This window comes from Pseudorca crassidens, chromosome 10 (genome assembly GCF_039906515.1).
Source record: "Pseudorca crassidens isolate mPseCra1 chromosome 10, mPseCra1.hap1, whole genome shotgun sequence".
In the NCBI taxonomy this organism is placed as follows: Eukaryota; Metazoa; Chordata; class Mammalia; order Artiodactyla; family Delphinidae; genus Pseudorca; species Pseudorca crassidens.
In genome coordinates this window covers 89,703,544-89,729,408 of record NC_090305.1, presented here as the reverse complement: position 1 = coordinate 89,729,408, position 25,865 = coordinate 89,703,544, and the positions used below count along the sequence as shown (strand labels likewise).

The 25,865-nt window shown below is 38.3% G+C and overlaps 1 protein-coding gene and 1 non-coding gene across 3 annotated transcripts in view; one reads left to right on the top strand and one right to left on the bottom strand.

Moving 5' to 3' along the window:
• PPP4R2 (protein phosphatase 4 regulatory subunit 2) overlaps window positions 1-25,865 on the bottom strand; it is a 152,086-nt gene that overhangs the window by 14,181 nt on the left and 112,040 nt on the right. For both annotated transcript variants that reach the window (XM_067755216.1, XM_067755215.1), the window contains one exon: window positions 1,444-1,614. In XM_067755216.1, the coding sequence (XP_067611317.1) occupies window positions 1,444-1,614 (171 nt within the window). The remainder of the gene's footprint in view (window positions 1-1,443; window positions 1,615-25,865) is intronic.
• LOC137233225 (U6 spliceosomal RNA) lies at window positions 4,836-4,943 on the top strand. The gene has a single exon (XR_010947384.1). It is a non-coding gene; the product is annotated as a U6 spliceosomal RNA (small nuclear RNA).

Below are 25,865 nucleotides of genomic sequence, written 5' to 3'. Positions count from 1 at the left end.
GCATGTGCTTTAAAAAAAAAATCAGTATTGGTAAGTAAATATATACATACAGTTAAAATAATTGTCAACAGTACAATAGGGTACACAGTGAAAATAAAGTCTCCCTCCAATCCCAAACCCCCAAGAGCAGCTCAATGATAAAGCTTTAATTTCTCCCAAAAGAGAAGTATTTTGGCAACATACTTAAAACCAAAGCTTAAGAATTTGATATTTTAAGCCAAACTGCTAAGCAGGAGAACATAGCATATAATAAAGGGTTAGGTGATTACACTATCTTGTTGCAAATCCCATGTGATTAAGTAACTGAAGAAAAAAATGAGACCATTTATGCTACCTAAAACTACTCACAAATGAAATGTGATCAAATAAAAACTGCCCCTAAATATGAATTCATGGTTAACATACCCACAATTCATTAAATTAGGTATTGTCATTCCACACTCCAAATTGTTAATGCCAATTTAAATACGGAACAATTCGTGCTTCCCTGGTGGTGCAGTGGCTAAGAATCCACCTGCCAGTGCGGCGGCGGGGGTGGGGGGGACACGGGTTGGATCCCTGGTCGGGGAGGATCCCGCATGCCAGGGAGCAGCTGAGCCCGTGCGCTACAACTGAGCCCGCAAGCCACAGCTGCCGGGCCTGCGTGCCTGGAGCCTGTGCTCCGCGGCGGGAGAGGCCACCACGGGGCGCCCCCCCTACGCTCCACGGCAAGTGAGTGGCCCCTGCTCGCTGCAGCTGGTTGTGGGGGGGGGGGGGGAAGCACAGCAGCAGGGATCCAACGCAGCCAAAAATAAAAATAAATTAATTAAATACTGAACAATTCAACTTAACAAATACTTCTTCCCTTCAATAAAGGGAACCCTAAAAATACAAAGTCCTGAAAAGGAAGTATTTAAAATAACACAGAGTATGACACGCAATTTAAAGGTCAACTTCATTTTAGTGGAGAGTAACTTTTCAGTACAATGTTTTACAAAGGGCTGAAAATGGTTACTTACTGGAGGGAAAAGAGGGACTCTAAAAAAATGTTTTAAAATAAAAAATCACTAAGTAGAATCTTTTCATAAACCGTTGCTTTTCATTTTAAAAGAAATGTTACTTATTTCAGTGATAGGTTCTAGACAAAGTATAAGGATTTATAATATCAAATATAAAACAGAAAGAAAAAATTTTAAAATATTTGATTAATGTTTCCACTGTCTTACACATTTAAAGTCTAAATGCCACTGACCCATATAAACGTGGTTCAAGTTTTTTTAAAAAAAAGCTGTCAATATTTTAAATACTTGTAAGCTGGAAATCAATAACTACTATATAGATCACAAGACACAGAACTTGTTCTAATGGATAATCAGTTATCAACCAGACACATCAAAACTTAAGAGAAAAAATCTGATGTTCTCCTAAAAATTAAACCTAAAATAAGTTGAATTAAATGCATACCCATTAAATCCAGTGACAATTTTCAGTATCCTTTCCTTCATTTCATCAAAGGGAATATATTCGACATTAGGGTTGGGAGGACCTCTTGGTTCAGGAGCTGAAGTTCTGAAATCATCCATCACTTTCTCCAGTTTGAAAATAAAATAGCCTTTAAACTGGGACCACTGAATCCTATAAGCAAAAAATTAAAAAAATATATAATACCATGTAGGGTCACAATTCTTGAAAAAAAGCACAAATACAAAATTTACCATGACACTAATGCTAACAAAATTAAGATCTGGAAAAGTAGTCGTGAAAATGTCTTCGTTCAGTAGTCTGCACCAAGCCTGATCAATCTGACTCACAAGGTCCAACTGGGTTCCATCCAATTCTCCCAAACTCCTGACCCAAACAAAACCTAAATCAGATTAAAATCTTTAAAATTAACTACTTCTGGCTGAAAGCTTATTGTCTAAGTCCCCCTCTCCACATTTTTAAAACATTATCTTGTTCTGACTCTATCTATCTCTCATAACAAACCTAACCCAGGAGGTGTTACTGCCCCCATTTAAAAGCGGCTATTGGAAATTGGCCCAACCTTACATTTATAAATTTAAGTGGACAAATGACTCCATACCCTAAGCTCTTAACATCCAAGGTATAATGCTTATATAGACTAGTAAATGTTTCTTGTTTTTTATCTCTTAAATAGCAAAATAAACTTCAATTTCTCCTTTTTCTTTTGCTTTCAACAAAACTTTTTAGTATTTTGTCATTTAAAAGGTATATATCATAGGTTCTATCCAAGATGTAGCCTGCAATGTAAAAAAATACATAATACCCTTGTGTAATCTTCACATCTGTTCATGAACTTTTAATATAAACATCCTTTTACCCCTGCTCCCTCACATTTTACCACTAATATAAGGATATTTTGTGATACCTGCCTAAATAGCATAATGTCTAGGAGATGCAAGAGTCAGGAATGCCAACCATTCCTCCAAACACTACAACCATTACTGGCAGCAGATAGATCTCTTACACAGGAGATGACTTAAGCGAGACAAGACTGCTAGTCTGCAACCACTCTTCCATCCCATCCAGCAACCCTACAAATTAAGGCAGCAGTTCTCAAAGCGAGGCCCAAGAGGTCAAAGCTATTTTCATAAGAATAGAGTTGACTTTTTCACTGAGTTGACATTTGCAATGACAGTAGGTGCAAAAGCAGCAGTGGGTAAAATGGACAACACTTCAGCACAAATCAAGGCAGCAGTACCCAACCATACTAGAAGTAGTCGTTACCTTCTTTATCACCAGACTCACAGTTTAAAACAAAACAAAAAAACCTGTTTCACTGGAAAGTTTAATAAAACAAATTTACTAACTTAATTAAATCTGAACCTGTGAAAACACACACACCTTTTTAATATCCCATGTAACAAGATAAGAAGTATACATAAAGGACTTCTGTTGCATAACATAACATTATGGACATCTCAAGTCACAAAAAGTTAAATACTGCTGCCGGTTGAATGAAAGCCATTTTTACTTGAAAGGAATGTCAAACAAACAATGCTTATTCAGACCAAGAGAAATTGCTAGACATCACCTCAAAAATGAACATGTGAGTCTATCACTTGAAGAAAATCAACTGCAATACTGGTGGCCACTGATAAAATTTCAACTTCAAAATAAAAAATGTAAAATCTAGAAAATGTTTGTTCTTCACTGTGAGCTTCAAAGGTTCCTGATACATTCCCAAGACATTTCAAAACCTACCACTGTTGATATAAAAAATATTGTGACACGCCCCGCCCCAAAGTACAAGCAACAAGAGAAATAAATTGAGCTGTATCAAAGTCAAAAAAGCTGTGTATCAAAGGACACTATCAGCAAAGAGTGAAAAGGCAACCCACAGAATGGGAGCAACTATTTGCAAATCATCTATCTGATAAGGTTTTAATATCCAGGACATATAAAGAACTCCCACAACTCAGCACCAAATAAACAGACAACTCTATTTTAAAAACGGGCAGGGGGCTTCCCTGGTGGCACAGTGGTTGAGAGTCCGCCTGCCGATGCAGGGGACACGGGTTCGTGGCCCCGGTCCGGGAAGATCCCACGTGCCGCGGAGCGGCTGTGCCCGTGAGCCATGGCTGCTGAGCCTGCGCGTCCGGAGCCTGTTGCTCCTTAACGGGAGAGGCCACAGCAGTGCGAGGCCCTCGTACCGCAAAAAAAAAAACACAAAAAAACAAAACAAACAAAAACAAACGAACAAAAAAAAACGGGCAGGGCTTGCCTGGTGGCACAGTGGTTAAGGATCCGTCTCCCAATGCAGGGGACACGGGTTCGAGCCCTGGTCTGGTAAGATCCCACATGCCACGGAGCAACTAAAGCCGTGCGCCGCAACTACTGAACCCATTTGCCACAACTGACACATCTGCACACCTAGAGCCTGTGCTCTGCAACAAGAGAAGCGACCGCAATGAGAAGCCCACGCACCGCAATGAAGAGTAGCCCCCGGTCGCCGCAACTAGAGAAAGCCCGCGCGCTGCAACGAAGAACCAACGCAACCAAAAATAAATAAATAAAAAGTAAATGTGCATGAATAAGCATTTCTTTAAAGATACAGAAATGGCCAAAAAGCAAATAGAAAGATGCTCCACGTAACTATTCAGGGAAATGAATATCAAAAATCACAGTAAAACAGAACTCCACATCCATCAGATTGATCGTTATCCAAAAAAACAAACCAACCAACCCCACACAAAAAAAATAACAACGACTGCCTGGCAAGTATGTAGAGAAACTGAAACCCATGTGCATTGCTTGTGGGAATGTAAAATGGTGGGGTCCCTGTGGAAAATAGCATGCCGGTTCCTCAAAAAAATCAAAGAATTACCATATTATCCAACAATTCCATTTCTGGACATCCAAAAGAGGTGAAAACAGAAACTCAATCACATGAAACTCACTTATACACAATGGCAGAAACTACCCAAGTGTCCCTCAACAAATGAAGAGATAACCAAAATGTGGTATATACAATAGGATATAGCCTTAAAGAAGAAGAAAATTCTGACACATACTAAAACAATGATTAATCTTGAACACATTATGCTAAGTGAGATAAGCCAGACACAAAAGAACAAGTATTCTGATTCTACTTTTCAAAGGTATCCAGAATAGTCAAATTCAAAGAGACAGCAGAAAGGCATATGCCAGGGTCTTGAAGAAGGGATGGGTGAGATGTTACTGTTTAAAGGGGTACATAATTACAGAAGATCAATAAATGGCCAATAAGCACATGAAAAGATGCTTGACATTATTAGTCATTAAGGAAATGCACATCAAAACCACAGGACACCATTTCACACCCACTAAAGTTGTTATAATAAAAATGACAGACAGTGCTCGCTTCAGCAGCACATATACTAAAACTGGAGCGATACAGAACAGGATTAGCATGGCCCCTGTGCAAGGATGACATGCGAATTCGTGAAGCGTTCCATATTTTTCGTGGATGGACCTAGAGACTGCCATACAGAGTGAAGTAAGTCAGAAAGAGAAAAACAAATATCGTATATTAACGCATGTATGTGGAATCTAGAAAAATGGTACAGATAAACCGGTTTGCAAAGCAGAAACAGAGACACAGATGTAGAGAACAAATGTATTGACACCAAGCGGGGGAAGTGGGGCGGGGGGGGGATGAACTGGGAGATTGGGATTGACAATATATACACCAACATGCACAAAATAGATAACTAATAAGAACCTGGTGTATTAAAAAATGAAATACAAAACTACAGGGTTTTTTTCTGATTATAAAAGTAATAAAGCTCATTGTAGATACGTCAAGCAAAACAGGAAAAATATAAAATCATCTGCAATCTCACCTCAACATGACCATCAATAATATTATTAAGATCCTCCAGAGAGTATTTATGAATTTTCATATGCACTACTTCTTTCATTTTATGTAAATGAAGTTTGAATTATGTACTTTTTTCCACTCAACAATGTGTCGTTCACATTTCCATTTTCGAAATATACTAACTTTCGTTATTCTAATGGCTCAGTCCACTGAATAGATGTATGACAATCTCTTACTGACATATATATATATGTGTGTGGGCGTGTATTTCGTTTATCTTTCACAATTAATGAACTAAAACCTATATTCTGGTAAACGTTCTTGTGCATACCAATTTATATTACCAATAAAGGTATATGCAAATACTTCTAAAAAGAAAATGATGGACAATAAACAAGTGTTGGGGGACTTCCCTGGTGGCGCAGTGGTTAAGAATCCGCCTGCCAATGCAGGGGACACGGGTTCGATCCCTGGTCCGGGAAGATCCCACATGCCGCGGAGCAACTAAGCCCGTGAACCACAACTACTGAGTCTGCGCTCTAGAGCACGTGAACCACAACTACTGAGTCTGCGCTCTAGAGCACGTGAGCCACAACTACTGAGCCCAAGCACTACAACTACCGAAGCCCACACGCCTAGAGCCCAAGCTCCGCAACAAGCGAAGCCACCGCAATGAGAAGCCCGCGCACCGCAACAAATAGTAGCCCCCGCTCGCCAAAACTGGAGAAAGCCCACGCACAGCAATGAAGACCCAACGCAGCCAAAAATAAGTAAATAAATAATAAATTAAAAAACAAACAAGTGTTGGGAAGGATGCAGGGCAACTGTTGACGGGAAACGCAAAATGGTGTTGATGGGAATGCAACCTACACATTGTTGATGGATGCAGGGCAATTGTTAATGGGAATGCAAAATGGTGTAGCCTTTTTGGAAAACAGTTTGGCTTGGCAGTTCCTCAAAAAAGAGAGTTGATGTGTGACCTGACAACTTACTCTGTTAAATGAGTGAATTATACGGTAGGTAAATTTTACTACTATTATTTTTAAAATATGGTGAGGGTGATTATCTAAAGCTATCTGCATGACTAAGTTTTCCCTCCTTTCCCTAGTCTTCTTTGGGAAGGGGAATTAGAGGTTTAACAAGCAGAGGCAGCATATTATAATCTCTAACATGCCTAATATTAATTTCTGAGTAGTATACAATTGTCAATGGTTACTAAAATTTATCTTTAAATTTCACTAGACTCCCTACAGTCATTTAACTAATACTTAAACACACCAGGGGAGGGTACTGAAATAGGAGTCTTACACTTTTCATTTCTTAAATTAAGAATCTTTTTGTAGTTTTAATAATCACCCACTAAGTCATAACGTGTTTCATGAATTAGAATTTCCATATCACATGGGTTTTTTAACCTACCTTTCCACGAACTGCTTGAGAATCCACCCATGACATCCAAACAACAGCAGCAACACATTAATGGCAATAGGGAGACAAGGAGTGATAGAGACCAAGTAAAGCAAACTATGAGGAGCTTCAAAGACTCTAGGTCACCAATTCTAGGTCAGACGGTAATTAAGTCCCATAAACTGAAATGAATTATGTACAATTTGTGTTTTAAGTTCCAAATGTATCAAGCACAGTTAGTCTAAATCAGATCCAATAGATGCAAGTCAAATTCCTGTGCCATATATAATTGAAAAAATGCTTCTATAAAATGTGAAAGATAACGCTTTTTGATGTAACACAACTGATAAAAACAAAAGCAAAAAATGCTTCCCTGAAAATTATGTAATTTGAGCACAAAAATAGGCCAAGAGTAAATCAACTAAAAATTTGGCAACAGAAATAATTTTCTTAGGAATGTACTCACAGGACAAGAAACTACAAAACAAACAAACAAAAACCTTATTTTTCACATGAAAATAAAATTATTCTAAACAGATGCTCATGAAACATAAACATGCTTTCAACTTTAAAATCAACTCCTCCACATAAAAATTTCCTCCAAAAATAAAATACATACTCAGAATTTAAATCTACTTTGCTAAAATTAACTCGAGAATTTACTGAATTTCATTACTCATTAATTTTTTAAAGTAACTTCACCTCCCTTCACTTCCTTTTCTTCTCTTTCCCTTCCACTTTTCCCTTTATGCAGTTTCTCCTCTACGAAGGCAGAACAACTCATATCACTAATAAATGCAGCCTCCTTCCAAACACCACACTGACCTTTTTCTTCCACAGGAACTCTCAAGTACTAAAACAAACGTGTTTCCCTCACAATTCTCAGGTTAAAGGTATCTTTCAGAGACTCAAGAGCCGAAAATCCATCTCTTATTTCCCAGCTAGTTCTAGAACATTTTAGTGGCCAGCAGCAACATCTTAATTTGTTGCCCCTTACAGTTCCAAATTCTATTAAGATTACTTCCTACTCAGACTAATTGCTTTCCACACAAAATCTGTGTGGGAAGCTAAGAGAAGAGAGCACAGGAGAGCCCTACACTATCTCCAAGGGAGAGCAGATACTGTACCATTTGTAAACAAAGGGGAATATGGAAAAAAATGAATGAATGAAAACAAAAAGGAAATTAATAGGGCTGATCACTGACACAAGGTGACAGGCTTTGAATCAGGAGACTTAAAAGTGCCACAGAATTTAGTCGTAACTATCTGACTGGAGCAAACAAAGACAAGTAAATTTAATCTGAATACTGAATTACATGAGTGATAAAGATGGGCAAAAATCAGAACACAACTGCTCACACAAAATCTTGACAACGTTTTTAAGAACTTCCTTTAAAATACAAATCACTAGCTCAGAAAACCTACAAGTGGGGTCCAAACCAAGAGAACATTCCTTGCATAATTTCTTTTGCATAATTATACCTTTAAAATATATTATACTTTATCAATTAATTGAGCAAGCATTAAAATATCAGTGGAACAGAGAGACCAGAAACAGACCCATACATAAATGGAAACTCAGTATATGGGAAAGGACAGATTTTTCAGCAAATAGTCTGAGAAATGACAGAGCTACTACAAAATTTTACTAGAGTTTAAAAATTTAAAAGATATCTGTTTCCCCCTCTTTCTGATTATATAAATAGGACAGTCATTGGAAAAAATTACAAAACATAGAAACAATGAAAATTGTCCGTAATGTGCCCAGTAATTATTACTAAAGTACATGTTTAGTGTATTTTTTCACTAATATTTATTTATTTAAATTGGGTATCCTTGATTAATATCCCTTTGTTTCCCTACCTCATTCACTGTGGGTATTGTCACGGGACCAGTAGTCTGAAAAGTAAGATTTTCAATATATATCACATATGGTAGTACCATTATTTAATAACCACCATTTTAAACAAAGAATTTAGGTTTGCTTCCAGCTCATTACAATTAAAAATAACTGCGTTTAATATCCCAAGAATAAACTTTGTAGGCATCTGTTTATTACCTTAGGATAAATTCCTGTAAGTGGAATTACTGAGTCAAAAGTATGAAATGCAAGAACTTTTGATACATATATTCAAAAGCCCCTCAGAAATGCTGTACCACTTTATAGTGCCATCAGTATAGAAACACCTATTTTATTCCAGTATTACACGCTTTCAAAACTCTGTATATTTAATAGTAGAAAAACACTTTAATTTGCCTTTCATTCACTGCAAGTGAAACTGAGTATTTTTACCTATGTTTACTACCCACAAAACATTTCTTTTGGGTCTGAGTAGGTCCTTTGCAATTCCTCATCCTGCAGTCCCTCAATTTTGGCACCACTGACACTGTAAGCCTGATAATTCTTTGTCAAAGGGGGATGTCCTGTGAACTGTAGAATGGTGAGCAGCAATCCTTGATCTCTACCCACTAGAAGTCATTAGCACCCAACCTTCAACTGCCCCCCAAATTTTGACAATAATAAATGTCTATAAATATTGCCAAGTGTTTCCTGGGAGACAAAAAGTATCCCCAGTTAAAAACCACTGCCTACTCCACCCCTTTAAAATTGTCTTTTTCTTACTCTCATGTTATTACAGAAAAAGTAAAATTACTATGTAACACAAGTATGAACAAAACTTTTGCGTTCTCATTTTGTACCAACTGCTGCAAAAATAAAAATTGTTGTTTTCATATAAATGTTGAAGTGACACTAAAATATTTATCTAATTGTTCCTATGTTGAAATTATCTTTGAAATGCCATACATTTCTTTGCTCAGAAACTCACACCTGAAGATGGAATGGTACCTGCTCCAAAGCGATAGAATTATGACACAAATTCTGAAGGGAAAGTATTTGGCACTAGAAGTGAAGTTTTCAAATTAAGAGTGCTAAATATCTAATGATAATTGTACACAAAAAGGATCCAATCAGATGGAAAAGAAAGCTTCAGCAGGTAACGCTAACGTTCAGGTAATACCTTAGTGCAAACTTGGGTTTCTTCTTTGGCAACTTGTATATTCATGATAAGGACTCTAACATGTCTAAAGATTCAAGTTACACTCCTCTACTCACCCATCTCTCTCTACCAATTAAAACAAAAAGTTCAAGAAACAGTGTGTTCTGGTTAGCTTGATTTATGCTTAACTCTTAGCTAACCTTTGACCCTTTTTTGAAAATCTTTCTCAAATTTATTAACAGATCAACACGGATCCTTCCCTTCCACACAGACAGCTGAACCAAACAAGTATGAACCAAAGATAGATCTCCTCTAACAGTATGACTCAGGCTGAAGACAGCCAATTTAGAATTCAGAGGGTACTAGTTTTTTTTAAATAGCACTAGTTTAATGGCTGCAGTGGATCTACCCTCCTCCCTGCTACTGGAGAGTCACTCTTCTCATTCCATTCACCACCGATGCTATCACTTCTTCCATAATCCATTTGATACTAATGCCAAACTGCCATCAACAGAGATGAGTCCATTCTTTTACCACCACATCTGCCAGAGCCTAGGTAGGCCATGGGCCCTTTTTTCATTCTACAAACTCACAATGTAATGTCAGTGTCAACAGCAGTTAGAAAGCCCAGAAACAATGTAAGACATTGATCCTTCACAAAATTAGTTTGAAAAACAAGATACATAAACAATAAACAAATAGAAATAAAACAGCATAGACTATCAGATGCAAAGATTTCAGTGATGGTATAATAGAACAAAGAAAACGGAGATGAAATGTAGGTTTAGAGCCATCAAGAAAAGCCTCAGGACAAAGTGGGACTTTAAAAGGTGAACCTGAAAAGCATGAGTAGAGTATGAAAAAGGAAGTGGGAAAGTATAGGACCTAAACATAGAAGGAGTTTAATATGGACAAATGACTTTTTCAAACTCAGCACTATTGACAGTTAGGCTGCAGAGCTCTGTATTGTGGTAGGCTGTCCTGTGCATTGTAGGATGTTCAGCAACATCTGCGACCCCTACACTGTGATGCCAGTAATCCCCATCACAAATGGTGACAATCAAAACTGTCTCTAGAACCTGACAAATGAACCCTGGGGTTGGGGGGAAGGGAGGCTTGCTCCCAGTTGAAAAGCACTGCAATACACAATCTCTTTTGTTGAGAATTACACTGGTTCCTGAAAAACAGTAAGGCTGGCAAAATCAGAGGTGCAACACCAAACTCTCAAAAAATCTGAAGAATAAAACAGCACGAATATATATATTTTAAGAGACAGAGGAGAAATTCTAAAATGTACATGAGTCATTCAAAAAATGCTCATTAGCATTAAAATCTATCTCATGAATCACTTCTAGTCGTACAGGAAAATGAGCTGTGGAGATATGATCTAGAATTTATTTTTCCTAGGGTGTAGTCTTCTGTTCATTGAGAAAGGTGAAGGAAAAAACACAACAAACAACAGCAAAAAGTCCTTCCACCTGGACCCAGATATCAATTCATGCGGTGCAAAGCAAAGGAAGTTTTAAATACTCAAGTTTTTAAAGGAGATTGAATGAACATACATAAATGGTTTTATAATTTGTTAACGAAATATAAAATGAGTTAACACAGCAGTGGTGGCAGATTACTGTACACTTTAGTACACCGGTTTCATCCTGGAGAATCCTTTTAGAGTCTGAAGGTGAAGCTCAAAGTGTCTTTATAGTGTTTGCAATATTGGCTTTTTATAGTGTGGTATGTATCTATTTTGTGCTATTCCATTTACAGATTATTTTTATTAGTGTTTTGAAGTATGACCCAGAGTTATGCTACCTTACAATTACTAATAAAATATAATTATTTAGAAAGCATTTTTCTCTATCTACACACTCTCAAAACAAAGAAAAAATAATAACCACTAAAAGCATAGTATCTACTGAGAAAACAATTTGTACTCTAGTCTAAGAACTGTCTGAACATGTGAAAAATGAACACAACAATACTGAAATGGATAACCCTTCCTGAGAATCTCCATCTACGTAAGACGAAACTAAGAAGATTAACTGGAAATTTTTTTTTCAGGGAAATGTTTTTAAAACAAGTAACTGACAAGCCCAAAGCTGACATCATGCTCAGTGGTAATTAGCTGAAAGCTTCTCCTCTAAGATCAAGAACAAGACAAGAATGTGCACTCTCACCAGTTTTACTCAACATAGTACTGGTAGTCCTAGCCACAGCAATTAGGCAAGAAAAAGAAATAAAAGGCAACCAAGTCCAAAAGGAAGAGTAAAACTATCTCTATTTGCAGGTAACATTATATTATGTATAGAAAAGTCCAAAGACACAACCAAAAGACTGTTAAAACAAATGAATTCAGTAAAGTTGCAGAATACAAACTCAAGATAGAAAACTCAAGTGTGTTTCTACACACTAATAATTCACTATTGGAAACAGAACTATCCCATTTACAACAGCATCAAAAACAATGATATACTTAGGAATGAATTTAAGCAAGGAGGTGAAAGATCAGTACACTGAAGATTTTAAGACAGTGATGAAAGAAAGTGAAGACACTTTCAAATGCAAAGATATTCCATGCTCATGGAATGGAATAATCTTGTTAAAATGGCCAAATACTACCCAAAGCAATCTACAGATTCAATGCAATCCCTACCAAAATGCCAATGGCATCTTTCAGAGAAACAGGAAAAAAAAAAACCTAAATTCGTATGGAACCACAAAAGACTCTGGACTGCCAAAGCAATCTTGAGAAACAAGAATAAAGATGGAGGCCTCACACAATCTGATTTCAACTATATAACAAAGCTATAGTAATCAAAACAGTATGGTAGTGGCATAAAAACAAACAGATCAGTGGAACAGAACAGAGGGTCCAAAAATAAACCCATGCATGTATAAATACAGTCAATTAATTTTTGGAAAAGGAACAAAGACTATACAACGGGGAAAGGATAGTCTCTTCAATTAGTGGTGCTGGGAAAACTGAATAGCCACATGCAGAAGAATGAAACTGGATCACTATCTTACACCTACACAAAAATCAACTCAAAATGGATTAAAGACTTGATCGTAAGACCCAAAACCGTAAAACTCTTAAACATGATTTTTTGGACCTGACTCTAAAAGCAAAGGCGAAAAATGCAAAAATAAAGAAATGGGACCACATCAAACTAAAAAGCTTCTGCACAGTGGAGGAAACCATCAATAAAATTAAAAGGCAACCTATGAAATGGCAGAAAATATTTGCAAAGCAGATAGCTGATAAGGTTAACATCCAAGATATACAAGGAATTCATACAACTCAATAGCAAAAAAAAAAAAAACCAAAAACCTTATTTTTAAATGGGCAGAGGATATGAACAGAGATTTCTGCAAACAAGACATTCAAATGGCCAAGAGGTACAGGAAAAAGTGCTCAACATCACTAATGCTGAACTGTACACTTAAAAATGACTATATGTCAATTATATCTCAATAAAGCTAGTGGAAAATGATTAAAATGGTAATTTTTCTTTTTTCTTTTTTTGCGGTACGCGGGCCTCTCACTCTTGTGGCCTCTCCCGTTGCGGAGCACAGGCTCCGGACACGCAGGCTCAGCAGCCATGGCTCACGGGCCCAGCCGCTCTGCGGCATGTGGGATCTTCCCGGACCGGGGCACGAACCCATGTCCCCTGCATCGGCAGGCGGACTCTCAACCACTGCGCCACCAGGGAAGCCAGGTAAATTTTATATTATGTATGTTTCACCGTAGTAAAACAGAATATAAATTTAAATTGCCATATTTAAAAGATACTACTTTTCAAACTGAGAGAGCCTCATAAAGGCTGACAAATAGATTAGGGGGTCAGACATCATAGTAAAATTGCATAATTCTGGAAACAAAAAAAAGACTCTGCAAAACTCCAGCGATACAAAACAGATTACATACAGGGCTTCAGACTTAACAACAGTGCAGGAAGAAAGCAACAGGAAAATGCCTTCAAAATTCAAAAAAAAAACTCTTTTCAACCTAGAATTTTGTACTCCAACTATCCATTTAAGTAAATGGGTAGGAAAAAAAAAACATTTTCGTTGAAAGTACAAAAATAGATGTATTTCCTATCATGCTTTCTCTCAGTCCACCAAAACAATGAAGTAAACCAAGAAAGAGAATGTGACATGCTATCAAGGAAACTAAAGACCCAAGAGGAGAAAGTGAATTTCAGAATAATGATAAAGGCAGATTCCAAGAGCGGAGGAATAGGGCAGGTCTAAGAGCAACCACTCCAGAATGGAGCAGTTAAGAAGGCTCCACAAGAGATTTTTAAAAAAATATAAAATTGGTAGAAGACCTAATATGTCATATTTTGCAATGAGATCTAAACAACTAAAGTTTGGGGTGGAATTAGCCATAAGTATACAGAAAATTAAATGGAAAACATAGCATTCACTAAGACAATGTGTGTAACACATGCTGAACTGACCAAATTTTCAATATAATTATACTGAAGACATTGGGCAATGGAAGTGAGAAGTATGTATGTATGGAGTGAAGGAGAGGAAGTAAAAAAAACTAAATCCTCACTGTGATTATTATGAAATCAATAATTAATTCTAAAAATTTAAAGAAAAAAGGGATTTTCTAAGACTGTAACTTAGAAATAGGCAGATTAACACCCATTCCCCCAAGAAAACAATGATTTTAAAGTGGTTATCTCTAGGGAATAGGGGAAAAAAAGGAAAGAACACAGAAGACTTTTTTCTGTTCCCTTTGTCATATTAATAAACTCACTAAATCCTGTGCATGTAAAACTTCGATGAAAGTAAAAATCACATGGTAAAAAAAAAAAATTAAAAAGCATTGGTGCTAAGAGTCTGAAAGTTTGGTTGGGTTCAAATTTTAGTTCAGCCACTTTTTCATTTGTATGACCTAAGAGAGATAACTCCAGACTCCCTTTGTTTCCCTTCTCTAAAATGGAGGTAACAGTATCTACTTCACAGAACTGCTGTGAGGATTACATTAGTGTAAGCAGACTGCTTAGCAAAGTGGCTGACACCTAGTAAGTACTCAATCAATGGCTGTTTGTCCTCAAGAAACTCAGGATGTGGAGAACATCTGAGTAATACTGCAGAAATATGCAGAGTTTTCCAGACGGCTTTCCAGGTGTAAAAATGGATTGGGACAGTGAGAAAGACCTCTTTTAGGGCATAAGATGGTTGAGCTTATCTTATATACTCTCACATAACAGATATATAACAAATTGAGGCCATCTCTCCAGCCTAAGAGCACTTCTAGAGCCTCTTTAATTATTCCCTTCTATTAGAGAAAGGAGAAAATTTACCCAATATTCCTTCTTCACCCATTCACAAAATTATTTCCTTTTAAAAAGTAAACATAATACTTTAGCTAATGTAAGAATTTAGAACAGGGAAAAAACCCTACACTTCACCCAGCTTTGTCAAACCTTAGCTAGTCATATTTTTAATAGTTCTAAACTAGAAGATATTTAAATATATTGCACTTACTGCAAAAGTTCTTTGACTCTACCAGTACCTCCAATCCATTGATCCTACCACCTTTTTACTGTCCCTCACCACCTTCATTATCAAGATTAAATTATAATTAATCATTAACCATTAGTCATCCCCTTGCATACAGCTGCCCTCTCCGGCTTCACTGTACTCACAAAGTCAACTTTACTAGTAGGTTAAAATGCAATCCCCACCAAATCTGTGCCTATACAGCAGCACACATGGGCACAAACACAAAATTAAAGAAAAATGAATCACCATGCTGGCTTGTTTCAAGTACACTACCAGATTAATATTTTATTTCCCTAGTTTATCCACTTCCAGACTATTCTAGGTAACTATTTCATACCTTCTCTCTCCTCAAACCCCTACTGAGTTCTCCCTCACTCTCACAATTAATGACCTTGAATTTCCAGAGTCCCACCACATTTATCCACCTACTAGTAGGCTCATGCACACCCCGAATTCCCACCTGTTATAAACTACCCATGTTCTCATCTACTTACATGCCAGATTCTCCATTTGCACACCTGCTCAAGAGCATCACTTGTGTAATTCTCCCCTTTCTTCTATCAACCATATCAACTTTTTAAATCTCTAATGGATCATTTCCACTACCTTACAAATACATCTATATTTCTCCCATCTCAAAATTTTGTTCTTCCCTCCACTTACCCTCCTAGCTCCCCCATCATTTATTTGCTCTCCTTTGAAGGAAAACTCCTTGAAATAGTTGTCTCCCTCCCATTATCCCTCAAACCCACTCCAAACAAGTTTTCACTCCCACCACTAAAATTAATCTGCTCTTATCAAGGTCATCAATTACCTCCATATTGCTAAATCCAATGATCATTTCTCACACCTCATCTTAACAGCATATAAAGAGTACTTCACACAGTTAGTTGATCCTTTTTCCTCAATTACTTTCTGATACTGTCTTTTAACTTGCTGATCTTTCCTACTCATTGTCCTTTTCTGGTTTCACAAAATGCTCCATGCTGGAGTAATCCAAAGCTCAACCAATCAATTCTCTGTCTACACCTGGTGATACTGTCAAGTCTGGAAGTTTTAAATACTATTTGCCCATGAAATCTCCTGATCTCCACATTCACCCATTCAACCACCTGCTCCACATCAAAATAGCATTCAGCATGTCCAACAGTGAACTGCTGGTCTTTCCCACAAATTGCTCCTCACACACCTTTTCCCATTTCAGGTGTGAAGAAATTCCATCCTTCTAGCTGCTATGGCAAACCGGAGTCATTCCTGACTCCATTTTTTCTCTCACACACCACACCCTATCTTCAGGAAATCCTGCCAGCTGCACCTTCAAAATGTATTAAAAATGTTGACTAATTCTCACCACCTCCTACCACTTAATCCACCTCTTCAAAAACACTATTATTTTCAATAACTGCTGCTTCTAGTTTACTTTACCTAAAGTCTATTATCAGCACGGCCGTTCATACAACTCTCTTAACACTTAAGTCTGACGATGTCACTTCTCAACGCAAAACCCCACACTGGCTGCTGATTTCACTCAGAGTAAAGTCTAAAAAGTCCTTACCATGGTCCACACTGCCTACATGATTTGACCCCAATCTCCTTTAACCTCTCTGATTTCCTCTGCTTGGTCAGTCTACTCCAGCCACAGTGGCCACCTTTGTTAGTCTGCAAAAAAGTGAGACACACTCCTTCTTAAGGGCCTTTGCACTGGAAGTCCTCTGCCTGGAATGCTCTTCTACTAAATATATGCATGGCCAACTTCTTGTCTCGCTCAACTGTCACCTTCAAAATGAGGCTTACTCTGACCACCTTATTTAAAAGTACAACTACCTCTTCGGGCTTCCCTGGTGGCGCAGTGGTTGAGAGTCCGCCTGGCGATGCAGGGGACCCGGGTTCGTGCCCCGGTCTGGGAAGATCCCACATGCTGCGGAGCGGCTGGGCCCGTGAGCCATGGCCGCTGAGCCTGCGCATCCGGAGCCTGTGCTCCGCAACGGGAGAGGCCACAACAGTGAGAGGCTCGCATACAGCAAAAAAAAAAAAAAAAAAAAGAAACTTTCTAATAAAACCATTCAAACTGGAAACTAAAAAGCAAAGTTGATCCAATTACATTTGTAAAGGGCTACTGGCATTTCTTTTTCACATATGCCTGAATTTAATTCCTCAGAACACAAAGGTTTGCTCAAGTATGCTATAGTTTTTTCTGATGACTTTTTTTAAAGCTACTATTAAATTCTCCTTTTTTATTTTACTGAAGTATATAAATATTAAGCATATTTCGGGGCACAGAAATGGGAGTGACTTTCACTTCTTTTATGAAATACTGCACTGTTCAAATTGTTTTAAATAAGGTACCCTATCCTGATCTTATAATTAAAAAAAAAAAAATTTTAAATACTCGGCCACATTTCTCAACACTACGCCTCACACCAACACCAAATTCAATAATTTTAAAAATTACCACATTTAGAAAACTTCATTCCATTAATGCGATTCTATAATTTGAAGTTTTTGTACAGTTCAACTACAAATGTTTCAAAAAGCAAAACCTTCAAACAATCACAAACAAGAATATGATTTTATCCACAAATCCTCATACCAACAACTTTTAAAGACTACCAACTAAATATAAAAGGAATATACTTTTAAAATGTTTAAAACCTTTTATTTGAAACATACCAACACTTAAATCAATCTACTTACACTGTAAACTCAGAAGCCTTTCTTTTAAAATAATTCTTCCAAACTGTCTGTACTATCCATCCAAAACACTTAAATATGTACTTTTCCTAAACCTTCAAAGAGCTAACAACACTGTATTAATCAAATCTAAATCAGGAGAAACTGTAAGACTCTCCATTATTTTAAGAAAACTGGGACACTATTGACGTTTGAAAGACATTCAGTTTCAAAGATATAAAAATGTGGAAAAAACACACACTGATGAGGAATATTTACAAAAAATTAATTTTAAAACGTCTTTCTGGGTAGCAAAGAGATTCTAGGATTAAACTGTTAATTTAATAAAATTTGTAATTATGTCAAAATTTTGAGGTATATCTGGAATTTATATACATAGCATAAAAAAATTCAAAAAGCAAAATCTTAAAGCAATTTCAATTTTATTCCCATCTAATCTGACCAAGCTCTACTGCACTTCACACATTATTAAGCTAGTATTGACACTAAAGCTTTCACCTCCCCACCCAAAACTTAAAAATAGAAATGTATATCAAAAATGGTAATTACTGAATCAGATTACTCTTACAGCATATGCTGACTTAAAGGAGCAACTGAAAAAAATTACTCTTAAGGAACTACACATTTAAGTTTCCCAAGTCCTAATTTTAAAGATAAACTTAACACATAGTTGATACTGGCAAATACTGATAAAAGCAGTTGAGCAAAATATTAAATGAAATATAACACTTTTAAAATAATAAACACTGTAACGGACTGTGGTTTGTGTGCTCACCAGTGCATCCCAGGGTACCTAGCACAGTACCCAGATAGAATATATGCTCAATAATCATTTGTTGACATCTCAATAAAGATTTGAAGGAATTTAAGCAAACTTGATACACAGAAATTACACAAAAACTAACTTGAAGAACAGTATATAACAAAGCCAGAAAACTTCACACCAGCATTTTTTACATAAAATGTCACATAATATGCATTTACTATCACACACTATGCATTCAATAAATCCCAGCCCCTTTTCCTTCCACTTTCTTTTTAACAGTGTACACCTAAAATGTTTACTTCATAAAACTCAATTAACATCAAAACCTTTAAGAATACATCTGCATAAAACAATCCATATCTGAATGTAATCAGTAAAAATAAAAAGACATACAAATCATTGACGAATGTTACAGACTGTGTTTGTATCCACCCAAATTTCTTTTGTTGAAGGCCCTAGCCCAGTGTGATAGCATCTGAGGATAAGGCCTTTGGGAGACAATTAGGTATGAGTGAGGTCCTGAGAGTAACACCCTCCTGATGGGACTACTACTTTTAATAGAAAAAATGGGGGGTGTGGAGGGCAGGCAGGAGAGCAGTCCCCCAGGCCCCATCCCCTCCATGTGTGGCCACAAAAAGAAGGTGACCTTGGGCAAGCCAGGAAGAGTTCTCACCAGAACCCAACCATGCCAGCACTGTGAGCTCAGACTTCCAGCCTCCATAACTGTAAGAAGATAATTTCTGTTGTTTGAGCCACCCAGTCTACGGTATTGTCCTACAGTAACCCAAGCTAAGACAGCAAGTCTACTACTTTGAAGGAACAGTGACATATGATACAGAAGCATATAATGATCAAAAAACAAATTATGGCCTCTAAGGGTCTAGCTTGGTAGAAGAAATAATACTTCTATTAAAGTACCCATACAGGGACTTCCCTGGTGGCGCAGCGGTTAAGAATCCGCCAGCGGGGGCTTCCCTGGTGGCGCAGTGGTTGAGAGTCCGCCTGTCGATGCAGGGGACACGAGTTTGTGCCTCGGTCCGGGAAGATCCCACATGCCACGGAGCGGCTGGGCCCGTGAGCCATGGCCGCTGAGCCTGGGCATCCGGAGCCTGTGCTCCGCGGCGGGAGGGGCCACAGCAGTGAGAGGCCCGCGTACCGCAAAAAAAAAAAAAAAAAAAAAAAAAGAATCCGCCTGCCAATGCAGGGGACACGAGTTTAATCCCCGGTCCGGGCAGATCCCACATGCACAGAGCAACTAATCCCGTGCGCCACAACTACTGAGTCTGCGCTCTAGAGCTAGCGACCCACAACTATGGAGCCCGCATGCTGCAACTACTGAAGCCCATGTGCCTAGAGCCCGTGCTCCACAACAAGAGAAGCCACCACAACGAGAAGCCCACGCACCGCAACGAAGAGTACCCCCACTTGCCGCAACTAAAGCCCACGCACAGCAACGAAGACCCAACATGGCCAAAAATAAATAAATAAATTTACTTTAAAAAAAGCCAATTGATGAAACCATTAAAAAAAAAAAGTCCCCATACAGAGTAGAAAATGGTAAAATGCAGACTTTAGAAAGGCAAGATTACTATCTTGTTTTAAAATCTAGGGAGGCGTAAAAACAAGCAAAACTGACAAAGGATAAATAGAATCTGCACACAGGAAAAAAAGGGAAGAGAGAAAGCAAGCAAACTCAGAATTTTCACACATACACAAAGCTCAAAATTCTGATACCAATAATATTTTCTATTTTTTTCTAAAGAAAAGAATATTTCTTTAATAGATGAAGACAAGATTCTTATTTTTCTCCCATTTAGATATTTAATCCAGCTCCTAACTCTGCAACACGTTTTAAGCGAGGCAATTTCAGCGCGCTCAAAGCCTACAGAACCACAAGTGGAAACAGACTAACAGAAAATATGATCAATGCATGTCATAAATATGGTAGTTTCTATGGAGAAAAGGAAATCCAAGAGAGCTTCTCAGGCGATCTGTATGTATTTGAATGGAGCTGTCTGAACAGTCTTAAAAGACAAGTTGAAGTTATCCCATGAGGAAGAATGTCAGAGGCAACAAACAGATGCTATTAGAGGGACTTCCCTGGTGGCGCAGTGGTTGGGAGTCCACCTGCTAATGCAGGGGACATGGGTTAGGGCCCTGGTCCGGGAGGATCCCACGTGCCGGGGAGCAGCTGAGCCCTTTCGCCACAACTACTGAAGTCCGGGAGCCTAGAGCCCCTGCTCCACAACAGGGACAGGACACTGCGGTGAGAGGTCCGCGCACCGCAGCGAGGGGTGGCCCCTGCTTGCCGCAGCTAGAAAGGGCCCGCGTGCAGCAACGAGGACCCAACGCAGCCAAAAATAAATAAATAAATATTTTTAAAAAACAGATGCTATTAGAATTTAATACTAGCAAAACAGAGCACTGCATACTCAGTGAACTGCAAGTCACTTGGCAAAGTTACATACAGTGGCAAGAGACAAATTGGAGAGGTAAAAAAAGCCCAGATCAAGAAACCAGTATAAAGAATAAAACAGTATTTGCCTAACTAATAGGATAAAAGTATAAGAATGAATGATACAAACTAGTAATGCTATACAAGGGAGAATTCAAAGGAAACAGAGAGACAATACATCCTAGTTAGAACAGTCCTAGTCTACACCTGGTGTTCTGCCCAGTTTACCATGTGTATCATATTTAATGAAGTATTATTAATAATTACACTAGGGACTTGCCTGGTGGCGCAGTGGCTAAGAATCTGCCTGCCGATGCAGGGGACACGGGTTCGAGCCCTCTTCTGGGAAGATCCCACATGCCGCGGAGCACCTAAGCCAGTGTGCCACAACTACTGAGCCCACATGCCTAGAACCCGTGCTCCACAGCAAGAGAGGCCACTGCAATGAGAGGCCCCCACAACACAGCTAAGAGTGGCCCCCGCTCCCCGCAACTAGAGAGGGCCCGTGTGCAGCAATGAAGACCCAATCCAGCCAAAATAAATAAATAAATTTTAAAATAATAATAATTACATTAAAATATGCAGCTTTGGTAGACCTCTCTACTTTGTACCTCCAATTTCTCTCACCTTGTCAGACTGTTTCTGAAATGCATGAGTAATGAAGAGAGTCCTCACTTTAACACAGTTAAATCTGAAAAATGACAGAAATCTTTCTCACCTGTTCCAGGCTCAACTTAACCCTTCCCTTTCAAAGACAGTATGCAGCGGGTGGCTATGGCTGCTAACTCCTTTGGAGCTGGGAGAAGTGGTCAACACTGCTGCCACTGATGTCCCATTGGTGTACTGACCAGATGTGTAGTAATCTGTGACTTTGTGAGATACACATAGCTGCCAGGCTATCAGTCAGCAGAGTTCATGGGTAATTACAGATTAGGTATATGCAGAGCAGTTAATTAAGACACAAAGCTAGCAATCCACCAACGAAGTGAGAAATTCAAGGTTCTCTCTCTCCCCTACACATATAAGAATGGTCCAATGAAGCTAATGGACATATTTGTGCAGTAATAAGAACTATGTGCAAATCAAAACTACAATGAGACATCATCTCACACTGGTCAGAGTGGCCATCATCAAAAAATCTAGAAACAATAAATGCTGGAGAGGGTGTGGAGAAAAGGGAACACTCTTGCACTGTTGGTGGGAATGTAAATTGATACAGCCACTATGGAGAACAGTATGGAGGTTCCTTAAAAAAACTAAAAATAGAACTACCATGTGACCCAGCAATCCCACTACTGGGCATATACCCTGAGGAAACCATAATTCAAAAAGAGTCATGTACCAAAATGTTCAATGCAGCACTGTTTACAATAGCCAGGACATGGAAGCAACCTAACTGTCCATCGACAGATGAATGGATAAGAAGATGTGGCACATATATACAACGGAATATTACTCAGCCATAAAAAGAAACGTTATTGAGCTGTATTTGTAGTGAGGTGGATGGACCTAGAGTCTGTCATACAGAGTGAAGTAAGTCAGAAAGAGAAAAACAAATACTGTATGCTAACACATATATATGGAATCTAAGAGAAAAAAAAGTCATGAAGAACCTAGGGGCAAGATGGGAATAAAGACACAGACCTACTAGAGAATGGACTTGAGGATATGGGGAGGGGGAAGGGTAAGCTGTGACAAAGAGAGAGAGTGGCGTGGACATATATACACTACCAAACGTAAAAGAGATAGCTAGTGGGAAGTAGCCGCATAGCACAGGGAGATCAGCTTGGTGCTTTGTGACCACCTAGAGGGGTGGGATAGGGAGGGTGGGAGGGAGACGCAAGAGGGAAGAGATATGGGAACATATGTATAACTGATTCACTTTGTTATACAGCAGAAACTAACACACCATTGAAAAGCAATTATACTCCAATAAAGATGTTTAAAAAAAAAAAGGAACTATGCATACTGCTGTCTGCTCCCAGATCCTAACAGAGTTCCTAAAACCCTTGAAAATAAAGGTGCTAAGAGAATCTTCTGTTGTAAAATTTAGTCTCTGGCCCCAGTTCCTGACACAGAGCTACTAAATCCCTTGGAATTTCCTGGGTGATAGAAATGTCTTTTATTCTAACGAGGCAACTCTGACTCTTGGTAGGCTCCTAGATGGGGGCTGGTCACCAGAAAGATGGAGTCATGATTAGAAGCTTGGTACTTTCAACCGCACTTCCCACTGTCATTCTTTGGAGAGGGGCTAAAAGTGGAATTAATCATCGATTATGCCCACCTGATGAAGCCTCCATAGACATCTATCAACTATGGGGATCAGAGAGGTTCTGGGTTGGTGACCAAGAATGTATCCACCTGCCGGGAGGGTGGTGCACGCAAATTCCACAGGCATCTGTGCTCAGGACCCTTCTGGACCTCCCCCTATGTATCTCTTCATCTGGCTACTCCTTCATAACCTTTAACATCCTGTGCAATATTAATAAACGAATAATCTAGATAGTAAACTTCCTGAGTTTTGCGAGCCACTCTAGCAAATTAACAGAACCTGAGGAAGGGGTCATAGAACCCTCTAATTTTTAGCCTGCTGGTCAGAAACACAGGTATAACAGCCTGGACTTCTGACTGGTGTCTGAAGGGGATAGGTAGGTGGCAGTATTGTGGGACTAAGCCCTTAACATGTGAGATCTGATGCTAACTCCAAGTAGAAAATGGCACTACTGAATTGTCGGAGACTCAGGTGGTATCACAGAATTGCCACATATCTAACGTCAAAAGCGTTGTCAGTATGACCAGCAAGCAGAAAGAGTTCTAGACAATATCTGATCAGATAAAAGGCAAAACATTTGGGACTTTCATCTTAACTGAAAGTCAGGAAAGACAACACTTTAATTAAACTATCAAATCTTCAATAAGTAGTATTTATTTCCCAAAATCAGACTTTTCTAAGTTTGTCAAATAGAAGCCTGAAAGGTATCAATAAAACTAGAAGCCTTGGTTAAAGACCTTGATGGTCTCATAATACCCATCACTATTTTTATTTCACAGGTCACAGAACAAAACTATTAGACACTTTTTAAAGATTAACGTATGCTTTTTCCTATGAAGCAGAATCTTTCAACCTCAGCACTGAGATTCTGGGTCTGATAATGCTTTGTTGTTGGGTGTTACCCTGTGCAATGTAGCATTCTTGGCTTCACACTATATGCCAGTTGCGTCCCCCACTTGTAACAACCAAAAATGTCTCCAGACGTTGTCACCCCTGGTTGAGAACCACTGTTAAGAATTATTGAAACAGAAAGTGAAATAAATATTACAGAATTAAATGCAAATTTGAAGAAAAATCCCACATCTCAAAAATCTCACACATCTTCAATTACTTTTACTTAGACACCATTAGTATTTTACGTACATTTAAATAAAAGTGTGTATTTATTCAAAACTAATTTTAAGATAGTAGGAAACAATCTTAAGATACGTCCCTTTTTTGGGGTAGTATTTTCATTTCTTCTGCTTGACTAGGACTTTATGACACTTTTGAGATCTCAGCGTGTTCTCAGTATTCAGCCAACCTAAGGACAGAATGTAGTTTTGTTTTGTTTTTTTTTCTCTCAAACTAACTGGTTGTTTTGGCCTATTTACAAATAAATAGACCAGGACCACATGTGTGGGGGGGGGGGGATTTACCAGGACAAAATTTCAAATACAGTCATAAAAATGAAAGACATTGCTCATACTTTGTATCTGAAGTTTCCTTTACTGATAAATATGCCTACCTGTCTTTGGAATGTGAATAAAAAGACAGATACATGCCAGAAATAACAATTCAACCCACACATGATAACAAAGACTATCCTTTGCTATAATGTCTAGACCATCCTTTTTAAACAACTTGCTGCTTGAGACTGTCTTTTTCTTTTTAGAATGAGAATTTTTTTTTAATTTAATTTTATTTTTGGCTGTGTTGGGTCTTTGTTGCTGTGCGCGGGCTTCCTCTAGTAGCGGCGAGCGGGGGCTACTCTTCCTTGCGGTGCGCAGGCTTCTCATTGTGGTGGCTTCTCTTGTTGCGGAGCACGGGCTCTAGGCACGCGGGCTCAGTAGTTTCGGCTTGTGGGCTTACTTGCTCCGCAGCATGTGGGATCTTCCCGGACCAGGGATCGAACCCGTGTTCCCTGCACTGGCAGGTGAATTCTTAACCACTGTGCCACCAGTGAAGTCCTTGAGACTGTCTTAAACTCAAATTATTCCTAACACAACAAAAGTATAACTTATTTAGAAGTTAACTTTATCAAGGTACTCTATTATTTTATCAATAAAAATCTAGCCAAAAAAATTAAGAAACAAATCATAGCTTAATAAATGAGGGAGACAGAAAACTACAAATAGCAATAAACAAATGGAAAGATGCTGGCATAAAATTTAAAAAAGCAAATTAAAATGAGATACCATTTTTCATCTATCTGATTTTCAGACTTAAAAGTCTAATAATGTTCAGTACTGATACTGGACAGGTAACTTTGATACACTGTTTCTATAGGCATATGTTGAAACAAAAAGATTTCTGAAGGCCAGATAATAATGCACATAAAGTCCAACCCATAAATCCCATTTGTGCATCTGTGCCAACATAATTATGCTCACTTAAGCATTGTTTTAACTGTAAACAATCTTTAAGACCATCAAAGTGGACAGGTTAAATGAATTACAATACAGACAAAA